Source organism: Schistocerca nitens, chromosome 1 (assembly GCF_023898315.1).
Source record: "Schistocerca nitens isolate TAMUIC-IGC-003100 chromosome 1, iqSchNite1.1, whole genome shotgun sequence".
In the NCBI taxonomy this organism is placed as follows: Eukaryota; Metazoa; Arthropoda; class Insecta; order Orthoptera; family Acrididae; genus Schistocerca; species Schistocerca nitens.
In genome coordinates, this window is record NC_064614.1 from 1,099,329,426 (window position 1) to 1,099,343,099 (window position 13,674).

The 13,674-nt window shown below is 40.5% G+C and overlaps 1 protein-coding gene across 1 annotated transcript in view; it reads left to right on the forward strand.

The window, feature by feature from the left end:
- Window positions 1–13,674, forward strand: part of LOC126230763 (uncharacterized) — a 436,134-nt gene that overhangs the window by 30,123 nt on the left and 392,337 nt on the right. The window contains exon 2 of the mRNA XM_049942407.1: window positions 1,935–2,114. Coding sequence (XP_049798364.1) covers window positions 1,935–2,114 — 180 coding nt within the window. The remainder of the gene's footprint in view (window positions 1–1,934; window positions 2,115–13,674) is intronic.

The window sequence follows — 13,674 nt, forward strand, 5'->3', positions numbered from 1 at the left end:
GCATTATGCGCCACTTTACCTCCTGAACGCTGTAAGCACAAGTGCGAGGGACTGGGTCTGCGGTCCAACAGCGTCATGACTCCCGTTTGCTGTGGTAGGGGTGGCCTAGAGGCAAGCGTTTTCCCCCATAGTTTCTGTATCCTCGTTGAATGGTGTTCAAAAATGGTTCAAATGGCTCTGAGCACTATAGGACTCAACTTCTCAGGTTATTAGTCCCCTAGAACTTAGAACTAGTTAAACCTAACTAACCCAAGGACATCACACACATCCATGCCCGAGGCAGGATTCGAACCTGCGACCGTAGCGGTATCGCGGTTCCAGACTGCAACGCCCAGAACCGCACGGCCACTTCGGCCGGCAATGGTGTTCCCAGACGTGGCATTCCGTCCTCCACTTGATCCTTAATTCTCCCTGCACAACCACTCGAAGATTTTCGATATATTATTGTTACATCCCTTGTACACCGTAAACATGAAGTGGCCCTATGACACTCCCTTAGTGTTACCACGAAGTCACTTCTACGCCAGATGATTTCGTACTATTGAGAACGACGTGTTGTCTTATTTTTGCTCAACGCAATCGATGTTTTTCGAAAGCCTGTAACTGTGAAGTTAATGATTCAATAACTAAACATTGCACCAGTTATCAACTGGTCACAAAGCCCGTCCGATAATCGATATGCTAGTATTTTACTCAGGAAGCGACAGTGCGGAAATGCATCGAGTGATTTCAGTCGAGAAATATAGCGTCAACATGGGCTCCAATATCTACTCCCTTTCTGATCTTGCGGACGAAATGAGCTACTTGAATTTTACATTTTGGCGACTGCACGCTGGTTCCTATACAGAAGATTTGCTTTCTCCAAGAACGTCGTAATATGTATTAGCTGGGGTAAGTCAGGTTAAGAGCACACACTTTTGCCCATTTGTTGTTGCTGGCTGCCTATATATGGCCATAGCTTCATTACCGTGTATTTCCCAACTGTGGTCATCCGGAAAATTTTGCTCGGCTCGGCTACTCTGTTCTTTTTTTTCTGGGACCTGCTCTCTTGTGGAAGCAGTGCCTCAGTCTGTTTCTGAATTTCTGCCAAAGAGGGATCTTACAACCATCCACATCTCGAAAGAGTCCAAATCAGTTCCCGAGACCATGTCTGATTGTGTGTCTTGCCCGAACATTTAGTTTTTAATCACAGAATCGTTTACACTAGTAGCTGCATAGGAAACAAACTTCTTTATCTACAGTTCACGATAATTTCATACGCCGATGTGTTACAGATGTCACTTATCAGTAACTAATCATTTTAGCCAGTTTTTTACTTGAAGAACAATATTGCGAAAGCTACCTTCCTTTCAGATATGGCATACCTCATGCTAAATCTTGCAGTGAAATAAAACATTCCATTTTGTTTCCAATCCTGCCTCTGTCATGGATGTGTGTGATGTCCTTAGGTTAGTTAGGTTTAAGTAGTTCTAAGTTCTGAGGGACTGATGACCTCAGACGTTAAGTCCCATAGTGCTCAGATCCATTTGAACCAGCCCCCGTCGGACGTTCGAGTCCTTCCTCGGGCATGGTTGTGTGTGTTGTCTTTAGCATAAGTTAGCTTAAAGTTAGATTAAGTAGTGTATAAGCCTAGGGACCTATGACCTCAGCAGTTTGCTCCCATAGTCCTTACCACAAATTTCCAATCTGGATCGTTAGCACGTTAAATGGAGGTGCTCTACTAGTGTTTCTTTTGTTTTAAATTTCGTTTCGACATGTTAGGTTATCAAATGGTAAGAAATACCTGAAACAACTTTCCATTGCACCGACCTATTAAATCGACAATTGCTTTACAACAAAATTAATGCCAATGAAAAAAAGTTTGAATGTCTTTCATTTTTAACAAGACACAAACGTTGATGTAAACGAGTCTTTTATTTCTATTTTATCCCCAGGTATCATCGAGAAGCTCGATTACCTCAAGGACCTCGGCGTGGCAGCGATATGGCTGTCCCCTATCTACAAATCGCCCATGGCGGACAACGGCTACGACATCGCAGATTTCAGAGAGATAGACCCACTGTTCGGTACTATGGAAGACTTTGTCAGATTACTGGCTGAGGCTCACCTCAGAGGTAAGGAAAAATTTTCTGCCCACACTGTGAACCCATAATATCACGACTACTCTTCAACGGCTGGAATGAATACTTCTTATTAATTATAGACAGTAGCATCTCTAACAAAAATGTGTGACAAACAGCTGGTCCATTTAATTAGGGACACTTCGGCGAGGAGCAAATTAATGGAATGTTCATGACCGAGTTTGGGAGTCATTTAGTCAAATAAGTCGTATACAATTGAGACAATAGTTGTTGAATTCCCCAGTTCTTTTTGCAATTACAAGTTTGTGCAATACACACCTAATGTGAAATAATGTCATAGCTAAAGGAAAAACGCAGCAAATGAACAAACACTAACCATAGACTGTCGTTATTTACAAAAGATGTTCTCGATTTTAGTACATCAGATAACACCTAAAATATTTTATTCATTTCGTTTTTGGGGTTTAGTACCTCAGTCGCTAAAAACTGAACCCTTATAGGATCACTCTCTTTCCGTCCGTCTGTCTCTCTGTCTGTCTCTCTCTCTCTGTCCGGTTGTTAAAAAGCATTTTTCTCAGGAACGGGTGGACGTATGAAGTTGAAAGTTACATTACATACTATGTTGTTCGTCGGCGGTGTAATAAACGTTAGCTTGTAAGTCAATGCAGTCAGAAGGCACGGCCATTTATATTGCATGTTTTGATACTCGAAAACTCTCTCATCAAAGCCTGTAGGGTACTTCCCGTTGACGTTGAACCTCGAAATTTGACAAGACGCAAGCTTTCATAGTACAGCGGCCGCCTGCTCCCTGTGTGACTTAACGTCACATTTACATCGCTGAAATTAAAAATTCACGAACATTTTGGAATCACTGCGACCGACACCCCGCCAGTATTAATGTCGATAACGGGCAAAAATTGTCGAGATTATCGATTCCCGTAATAGATGAACTGTCTGTATACACAAGTAAGTTTCTACGTAACCATCACCGTGCGAAACCTACTCGCATCTGTCCAGATTTTTCTGTGTCCAACTGCCGCTAATTAGCATAAAATTTGATGCAGTGCATCGTTTCATCATTTAATTTAATTCGTTTTTTTTGTTTTGTTCACATTTGGATGTATATTTTAAACGGATGTTTTTCTGATTGGAGTCTGGTATTGTATCCTATCTGTGTTACCTGTCACGCCACGATTTTTTGTGGAATTCGTAAATTATCTTCTAACTTTCCAGTAAGAAACCAATTTTCTTCACAGGCGTCAACACAACACCTATTTCATTCCGTCGAAAGATTTTCTCAAATCAAGGAAACATGTAGCGCCCACTTGTTCGTTTCGAACCATCTTTCCAGAATTATGAAGGTATTTTAAATCTGCCTTCGTAATTACTGAAAATTGTGTACTTATATCACCAAACGCGTTTTATGGTCATTAAGCAGCTGTTTATTGTGTGATAATGCGATAACTATGTTGTAGTTTTCTTAAACTGTCAGGATATATCAATTTTTACTTGTTTTCGTGACACGTATCTTTTACTGTTGTGATTCATATGTAACATTCCTGTTTAAGGACGCCTGCAAATGTTGAGTGGTTCCTACTATATTTCCACACGTTCATATGTACTTTATACCAAGTGACAAACGTCCCGTCAGTCATTCTGATGTAGGTTTTGTCACGGTCTCTGCCAGTCAGCTGGTAGATACCAGACTACTGGTGTCTTGTTTTGGTTTTAGTTTAGAATGTGTTTCTGTATTGAATTATTCGTTTTGTATACAATGTTTATAGGCTGGTTTTTAAATATATTCTCTATTTTGTGTGTAAGGTTATTGTAGTAGACCATTGTGCTGCCTATATTATTTTTAACCCTATTTATAACTGTCTTTCAGTGTGCGAGCATGTATGTGTTGGTTTTTCTTTTTGTATCATGTTTCATGTCTATTTCTCCGTCAAGGTTATCTACAAGTGCTACTTTTTCCATTTTTAATGTTACTTGTTTTATAGCAGTTACCTCTTCTTGGAAATCAGAAGTTTTAGGGGAACTGTATTGAGCCTGTTTAACATGTATTTCACTGCAGGTTGTTTGTAGTTCTAGCGGTGGTTTGAGGATGCATTTATTATTGTGTATGTTGTGAGTTTTGTATGTATGTAAAAGGAGTCTTTGTGATTATCTTTTCTTGTGTGGTTTTACCCAGAAAGTAGATTTGCTTTCTTGTTCTTCTTCTATTATAAACCTTACATCGTTAGGTATTGTATTTATAACTTTATGCAGTTGTTGAATCTTAGTCTATTGTTAATCTACAATGTACAATATGTCATCCAAGAAAACGACCCAGTAGCTTTTGTATTATATGTTCAAATATTAGTTACTCTTAAAGATTGATGAAGATATTGGCTAGTATTCCTGGAATATCTGAGCCTACAGTACAGTACTCTTGATTGAAGTAAAAATAGTTTTACTTTTTTTTATTAACTATAGCAGTTTTATTTTTTATTTACGTGTTTCTGAGGTAGCTGGTTGCAACCTCTTAAGGTTTTTAAATCGATGGTTCTTTTTTAACAAGGATATATCTTTATATGCTTTCTACGTAAAAAAAGGCACTATCGCTATCTGTGGGATTTTTAAATCTCTTACGTGTGCTATTAGCAGAATGGCATTTTTAATTGTCCTCTCATTTTCAAGTTTACAGTACTAAATGAACAGGGATTACATTTGTTTTGCTGGTGGGTAGCTGAGGGCTGCTCTAAAATTTGCTATTGGTCCGATGGGATTGTGTTTCTTGGGTATTTTTAGCTGGCATCTCTTGTTTGGTGCCTTAGGTTTTTTTAAGCCTTTGTACCTCTCTTTCTGAAATTATGTGGGTTATGTTTTTGAGTGTGTTTGAAATCAGTTTGTTGGATTATGTGATTATATAAATATTCTTTATTTTATTTTACTTCCTTACTTTTGAAACCCCACAATTAAATTTACTTTAGAGGAGGAACTGCCTTCGTATTGCATACATAATATTTATGCATATACATGTAATTGGCCACCTGTATACTTCACACCATAAGATAGTTCATGCACACTAAAACTGTAATTTTACATGTCATTAATTAGTTTGTTAGTGGTTTCAAAACTTTTAATATTTTTATGTACTAATAGCTACAAGGTATTGTTCTGATTGTAGTTTGTAGGCACAAGTGCTCCAACACAACAAATGAATACATCAACTGTCCAGATAATTCCATCTCTGCGTTTGATTCTAAATAAATAATTTTGTTTTTGCTACAGGCAGAAGTCTTTCTCGTTATGTACACATGATTGTTTACTTTTTTAACTTTTTCTGTAAAATTTTTGCCAATTATATGCAATGTATTTTCTCCTGCTCAAGACTTTTGAGGATGGCGAGTCACACTGCAATTTTACCTTTTCGAATTTTGCTAATGTAGTGTGGCGTCTTTCTTGATTTTACTTGAATATAGCTACAGTAAAATAATTATTGACGCTCATGGGCCACAAATTGCCTTGACTCAAACACCTTTTCTGAAAAATATAAATAAATTTAGAGCAGCATATGAAAAAATAGCCAGGCATGACTAATATTTTCAGTTTACATACAGCTGCTGTTTTTGAGTCTTGCTAGCAATTCAAGATATATAAGCCTATGGGTGCAATAATATATTAAATAGAAAAGTTACATAAAGCAATTAAACGTGCTCTGCATCCACAAAATTGTATTAAGTAATCAAACATTCTTCACCATAATTCAGTAATAAGCCACACTCTTCCATCTTTCATAGCTCACGCATCAGTTCCTCTGTTATAATAAATCCCTTGCAGAATTTCTAGAACTTTAATCAGTTGGAATGAAACGTTGTGTACTCCATCTTTTTTCTCTGTTTTCACTAACCGTTTTTCTTTGAGTCGTACAGGTCCTCATCTCCATTCATCCAATGTCCAGAAATCTCACACCATTAGTTTCTCTCTCTCACTACCCACTACTGCGACCTCCCTTCGACTGTCCATTCCTCTGATTTTACGCAGATATCAGTCTCTGAGCAAGCAGTCACACAACAGAAAATATACAACACTTACATCCGTGTAAATTTACAAATTTGGAGTACTTGACTTGCTTTTTCGTGTCCGGAGCTGTCAATGCTTTTGGCGCAATACTGGGCTAAGTGAAAAGCTTCCGGCGGGATTAGCCAGAGGTCATCTAGGGAGCAATGTCCAGGAAAACTGCGGCACGTTTGGAAGCGTTCCATATTTTGAATTTCTTCACAGTTGCACTTATTGTCATCCGCTTCTAATAGTATCCATTTTATCAGATTGGTTTTGCCAGAGGCTACACAAGTTCTCCATGACCTAAAATTTAATTCAACACCAGTTGGTGGATGTTCTGAAAAAGGGTAGCCGACAGGGGGTTCATGCTAAGTGTAACTGAGGAACCGATATCTTAATTTTAGTCGTTTTAATCCATAAAGGCTCTCATCGAATGTTTCTGTGAAGTGCTCAATATGTTCATGAGCTACCCTATGAGATTCAGGACTGCCGCATACTCAGCTGTGGAAAAGCAAAGTGTTAAAGCTGTGGTACTAAGCACAGTAGGTTTGGCGCCCCGATTATTGCTAGTTAGCTTTTTAAAGACATTGTTCCTTGCAGTTACATTATTTCGGGTTTTGTCGCATTGATGTTTGTATGTTAGGGACATGTCAAGCATGACTCCGAGGTATGTCGACAGGTCTGTGTGCTCAAGGGTAGACGCACTCCATTTAACGCACAGCTTTCTAATTGCTAGGTGTGTGTGCAGATGAAAAGCGGAAAATTTCGTTTCATTTGGATTTGGTTTGAGAGTTGTCATCGCAGAATTTTAACATTGCTTGTAGGGTATTCTCCAACTTTACCTCTACTTCCTCAAATGTTATTCCTTGCGCTGTGATAGCCAGATCGTCAGCATAAGGAAAATGTCGCTTATCTTTGGGTAATGGCTGATAGTTCGTATATATGTCGAACAGGATGGAGGCTAGAACACTTCCTTGAGCAAGGCCGTTTTTTTATGCTTCCTCCAGCGACTTTTTCTCCCTTGTAGATTGACGTAGAATGTCGGTTTTGCAGCAAGGATTCTTTAATTTTTACTAATTGATGGTCCCTATTAATATCATAGATTTTGCTTAGCAGTTTTCGGTCGTTTACTGTATCGTAAGTGGCGCTTAGACGGACCAGAGGCAAGCCCGATATTAATTTATTTTTGTATCCCTCCTCTATAAACTCCGTGAGTGGCAAGATATGGCCAGTACAAGATGTACCTGGCAACAAACCAGCTTGCTGCGGAATTAACTTTGAATCAATGATGTTATTGATTCGATTAATTATCAGCCTTTCAGCCAATTTTAAACGGTGACATAAAAGGGCTGATAGTTGATTGGTGAGTTCGGTTCTTTCCCTGGTTTTATGAGTGCTCTTAACTTGGACTTCCTCCATAGTTTAGGGATTTTGAACGTTTCTCGGCAGTGGTTAAATAGGCTTAACACCCAATTTTTGGAATTCGGTCCGAAGTGCTTTACCTGTTCCACACACACGTCATGAACACCAACACGATTTTTCATAGAGTTTATGCCCTCATTGAGTTCTTTCATTATGAAATGAGAGGAGAAGTTGTAGGTTTCTGTTGTAATATCACATTGTACCTTGCTTTTCTCATGTTTTTTGCTGGGATTGCCATTTAGTAGTAGTTGATGCGCAGTCCTATTAGGTGTCGCTCTGGTCATTTCTCTTCTTTCTTTTGGGTCTTCAGAACTTTCTGATCTGATCTCATGAAATATTGCTGCTACGTGACATGTCCGCTTTCTCCAAGGTTTCGACACATTTCTTTTGCCTTGTTCCACTTCGTGTTCTTATAAAATTTGTGTCACAAGCTATTGTCTCGTCACTGACAGGATCGTTTGAGTACCATTAATCATATTTCGCTAAAATGTTATTGGTACCCTCCGAGAATCCTGATATGAAGTTATGTCTACAGGCTCTTGGCATGTGGTTTTTTGACACTTTACAGAGACTTTGTACAGAAAGTGTGAAGTCTTCGGGTACGGGATTTATATTGTTAATTTACTCGTTTAATTCCCTGGAAAAAACCGTCCTTCTGGCTTTTTAAAAACTGAACCTTCTTCGAAAAGGCCTGTTAACAGATTTGAGTACCGAGAAGACCTGAATTGCAAAGGGTGTATTTGAAATTTTTGGAAGAGTTTTATATACACTACTGGCCATAAAAATTGCTACACCAAAAAGAAATTCACATGATAAACGGGTATTCATTGGACAAATATATTATACTACAACTGACATGTGATTACATTTTCGCGCAGTTTGGGTGCATAGATCTTGAGAAATCAGTACCCAAAACAACCACCTCTGGCCGTAAAACGGCCTTGATACGCCTGGGCATTGAGTCAAACAGAGCTTGGATGGCGTGTACGGGTACAGCTGCCCATGCAGCTTCAACACGGTACCACAGTTCATCAAGAGTAGTGACTGGCGTACTGTGACGAGTCAGTTGCTCGGCCACCATTGACCAGACGTTTTCAATTGGTGAGAGATCTGAAGAATGTGCTGGCCAGGGCAGCAGTCGAACATTTTCTGTATCCACAAAGGTCCGTACAGGACCTGCAATATGCGGTCGTGCATTATCCTGCTGAAATGTAGGGTTTCGCAGGGATCGAATGAAGATTAGAGCCACGCGTCGTAACACATCTTAAATGTTCACTGTTCAAAGTGCCGTCAATGCGAACAAGAGGTGACCGAGACGTGTAACCAATGGCACCTCATACCATCACGCCGGGTGATACGGCAGTATGGCGATAACGAATACACGCTTCCAATGTACGTTTACCGCTATGTCGCCAAACACGGATGCGGCCATCATGATGCCGTAAACAGAACCTGGATTCATCCGAAACAATGAAGTTTTGCCATTCGTGCACCCAGATTCGTCGTTGAGTACACCATCGCAGGCGCTCCTGTCTGTGATGCAGCGTCAAGGGTAACCGCAGCCATGGTCTCCGAGCTGATAGTCCATGCTGCTGAAAACGTCGTCGAACTGTTCGTGCAGATGGTTGTTGTCATCCTTACACGAGGCATCACAACAACGTTTCACCAGGCAACGCCGGTCAACTGCTGTCTGTGTATGAGAAATCGGTTGGAATCTTTTCTCATGTCAGCACGTTGTAGGTGTCGCCACCGGCGTCAACCTTGTGGGAATGCTCTGGAAAGCTAATCATTTGCATATCACAGCATCTTCTTCCTGCCGGTTAAATTTTGCGTCCTTAGCACGTCATCTTCGTGGTGTAGCAATTTTAATGGCCAGTAATGTATAATTACAATTTCGATAAAAATTATCTCCATACACTCAAGATTTGAGTTCTATTGTTTATTGTAAAGAACAATTGAATAACGGAATAGAGGTCAATGAAATGAAATGTCGTTTGGCGAGAGCCTCCCGGCGGGTAAACCTGATCGCCTGCTGCAAGTCTTTTGAGGTAACGCCATTTCGGCGACTTACGCCTCGATGATGATGAAATGATGATGATGAAGACGACACAAACACCCAGTCTCTGAGTGAAGGAAATCTTTAACCCAACCGGGAATGTTCAAATGTTCAAATGTGTGTGAAATCTTATGAGAGGACACGAACCCCACCGGGACCGGGAATGGAACCCGAGCCCCCGGCATCACAGGCCGGCGCGCAGTTCACTCAGCTACGGTGGCGGAGAGAGGTCAATGAGTTCATGTGTCATCGCGAATGACATACCCACGGGGTGATTAACGCTCTCCCAGTCAGTCTTTGTCGAGAGGCCGCACAATGTAGTTCTTAATTTTTCGTCAGCCATTTCTTAAGATGAGGCGAATAGTACTGTCGAATGGATTTCAGTGTATGTACAAAATAGCAACGCTGTGAATAAAGCAGATAGCTTCAGATGTCCAATTTGATTAGTGAAACATCTAGAACAGTTTCTACAATGTATGTTTATGTGCAAGAGTTTTATCTGTGTATAATATGGACGACCAGCCATCGCTATGACTGTTATAGGTGTACATTTGTTACCACACAGTTTGTGTAATAAGTTTTCATCTTTACCTGAATAAAGTGACAATACAAAAACCATGGCCTCCCACACAAACTTTAGGAATATTTATTTAGTAGATGCGAGCCTTAGCTAAGTTTGTTAGCAGTTCCACGACAGCCTCACAGCAAGTAGATAGTGTAAGGTGGTTTAACTTTTCATGTAGCGCCACTCTACCTATTTTATTCACATTTTTACGCTCTAACAGTACCCCTCAGCCCCATTAACATATGAATTCGTATCTGTATTTGTAAATGCGCATGTAATTCCATATGTTGGCCATGGTGAAGCTAGCTGTCCTCTTCGATTTCTGAGAAGCTGTATTTTTCAGTTTATTCAGCACCGCAGCCGAAGCAGAGAGAGAGACGGCGGAGGGACCTTTGTGACAACCATAAATGTGTAGCTTTAAGTGGTCAGGACTGATGTAGCCTTCAACAGTGCACTCGCCCCCCCCCCCCACCCCCCAACCCCCCCCCCCCCCCACCACACCAATCGGGGCTGGTCATGTTAACGCAACTGGAAGTGACACCCACACAGGCAGCTTGAAAGCCCTCCTGCAAAGGAGCGATGCCTACGTGGAATACCTCCATTACTGAAACAAAGCGGTGTTTGGAAGATTTCTATGGGAGCCACGAGACACAGCCTCTCAATGGTTGCTCTGAAACGTGGCTAGAAATATGGTTAGTTCCTGCCTTGCCCCTGCTGACATATGGTTCAAATGGTCAATGATCTGAGTGAAACATTATACAGGGTGATTCAAAAAGAATACCACAACTTTAAAAATGTGTATTTAATGAAAGAAACATAATATAACCTTCTGTTATACATCATTACAAAGAGTATTTAAAAAGTTTTTTTTTTCACTCAAAAACAAGTTCAGAGATGTTCAATATGGCCCCCTCCAGACACACGAGCAATATCAACCCGATACTCCAACTCGTTCCACACTCTCTGTAGCATATCAGGCGTAACAGTTTGGATAGCTGCTGTTATTTCTCGTTTCAAATCATCAATGGTGGCTGGGAGAGGTGGCCGAAACACCATATCCTTAACATACCCCCATAAGAAAAAATCGCAGGGGGTAAGATCAGGACTTCTTGGAGGCCAGTGATGAAGTGCTCTGTCACGGGCTGCCTGGCGGCCGATCCATCGCCTCGGGTAGTTGACGTTCAGGTAGTTACGGACAGATAAGTGCCAATGTGGTGGCGCTCCATCCTGCTGAAATATGAATTGTTGTGCTTCTTGTTCGAGCTGAGGGAACAGCCAATTCTCTAACATCTCCAGATACTGTAGTCCAGTTACAGTAGCACCTTCGAAGAAAAAGGGACCAAAAACTTTATTGGCTGAAATGGCACAGAAAACGTTCACCACCTATCAGGACGTTTAACAGCATACTTCGTTCGAAATGCACGCTGAGCAACTGTCGTCGATTCAGTTCTGCCGTACTCGATAACACAAAAAGCTTTCTATTGAGTGGTCGCCATCTTAGCATCAACTGACGCTGACGCCTAGTCAACAGCGCCTCAAGCGAACAAATGTACAACTAAATGAAACTTTATAGCTCCCTTAATTCGCCGACAGATAGTGCTTAGCTCTGCCTTTTGTCGTTGCAGAGTTTTAAATTCCTAAAGTTGGGGTATTCTTTTTGAATCACCCTGTATTACGGCAGCAGGGCAGTCAATCAAGAAGGAAAAAGGCAGAGAGTGTCTGAAAAGAAATTGTACCTTCTCACTGAAGTTTTGGAACAGTTCCAAGTTATCCACCAATGACTATAATGGGTCCGAGCGCCATCCAACATGCATATTCCATGTATGACTATGAACTTTTCGCGCGGCTGCTACGGTCGCAGGTTCGAATCCTGCCTCGGGCATGGATGTGTGTGATGTCCTTAGTTAGGTTTAAGTAGTTCTAAGTTCTAGGGGACTGATGACCACAGACGTTAAGTCCCATAGTGCTCAGAGCCATTTGAACCATTTGAACTATGAACTTTTAAAGATTGGACGACCTCTGTTAAATTGAGATTTAATAAGACAATATTCGTTCCATCGCTGTTTCATTAAGTTTTAAAAGTAAATTCGTGTGACTGTATAGGGAGTTTTACTCCGCCTTCCAATCACAAGGACTTCAGGTTCGTATCTCAGGGCTATGCACTACTACTGCCACAACCAATCCAACACACAAGACGACTCAAGACTTACGTGCTACACCTGTGCAGGAACGAGAACATCACTTGAAGACGTGAAAATGGAGGATATTTTCAGAATTTCTCTGTTGCTTTGATGTAACAACACATAAATAGAGCCCTCATACATGCAGCTACTTCAGTACCAATGGAGACAGTTATGTACAATATGTGTAACACAGAGAAGTGATGTGTCAAGTGGCGGGACTTAGTTCACATTCAGTTGCGATAGTATATTAAACATACAGGAACAATTATAGTGGAGGATCGTTGTAACACCAAAAATTACAGACTTCAAAACACCCTATGCAAAGCCTCAAAACAACAAACACGAATACACAAATACACACACACACACACATTATTTCTATTCAAGGATTATCACTTTTACAAGCATAACACCAAGCGATAACAAACAAAAAAATGGGTTTAAAACATGATGTTGACTCTGAAGCAAATGAACAAACAACAGACAAAAGCTCTCACTATAGAGTTTAAGTATATTCTCACCAAAAAAGAAATACACAATCACCGGAATGTAAATACAGGGCTAACTAGAGAATTAACAATTGAAAAAATTAAAAACATATCTACCAACATAGATTAGAAAAGAAAATAATGAACTCTGAAATAACGGTCATGAACCTAATTTTAAATATCTAAATAAAAAATTATAAGCTCAGAATACTATACTACTGTCACAAAATCAGACAAAGACAGTACTGTAGTATTCGTGGGAACAAAAGTGTACACAAACGACTTTATCATCAGAAACAACATAAAAAGATTAAAATCAAGCTGTAATAAGAGTATTCCTGGCATTCTTGTGGAAAGGGCGGAAGGAGCCTCCAAGTGTGTGTTTTCACTCGACGCCACCACGAGACTAGGAAATGCCGGAACACCCTGGAAACGAACTGCATGAGGGCACCGGCCGATCCTCCCATCACCAGAGAAAATCAAATAAAGGGCACTTCTTAGGGCCGTCTCTGACTACTGCTAGTTTGTATGGCGAGGGAATAACCAAGAACAAACAAGACGCAACTTCGCAGCTATACCAAATGCATAAATGGAATATACTGTGTCTACTGAGATGAATCAGCACATCAGACCCATATTAATAGGATGCATATAGATACAAAGGTATCATAGCCGGAGGATGATGGTGCAGCTTTCATTAGACCTGACCTGGCCTTAACTACTACCGGAAAAACAATAGTGAATGGCACTGAGATCTTAACTAAACTATCGAACGCGGAACCTTGATAGTAACATCCGTATATAAGCCCCTAGTTGAAAAACTTAAGCTTATTAT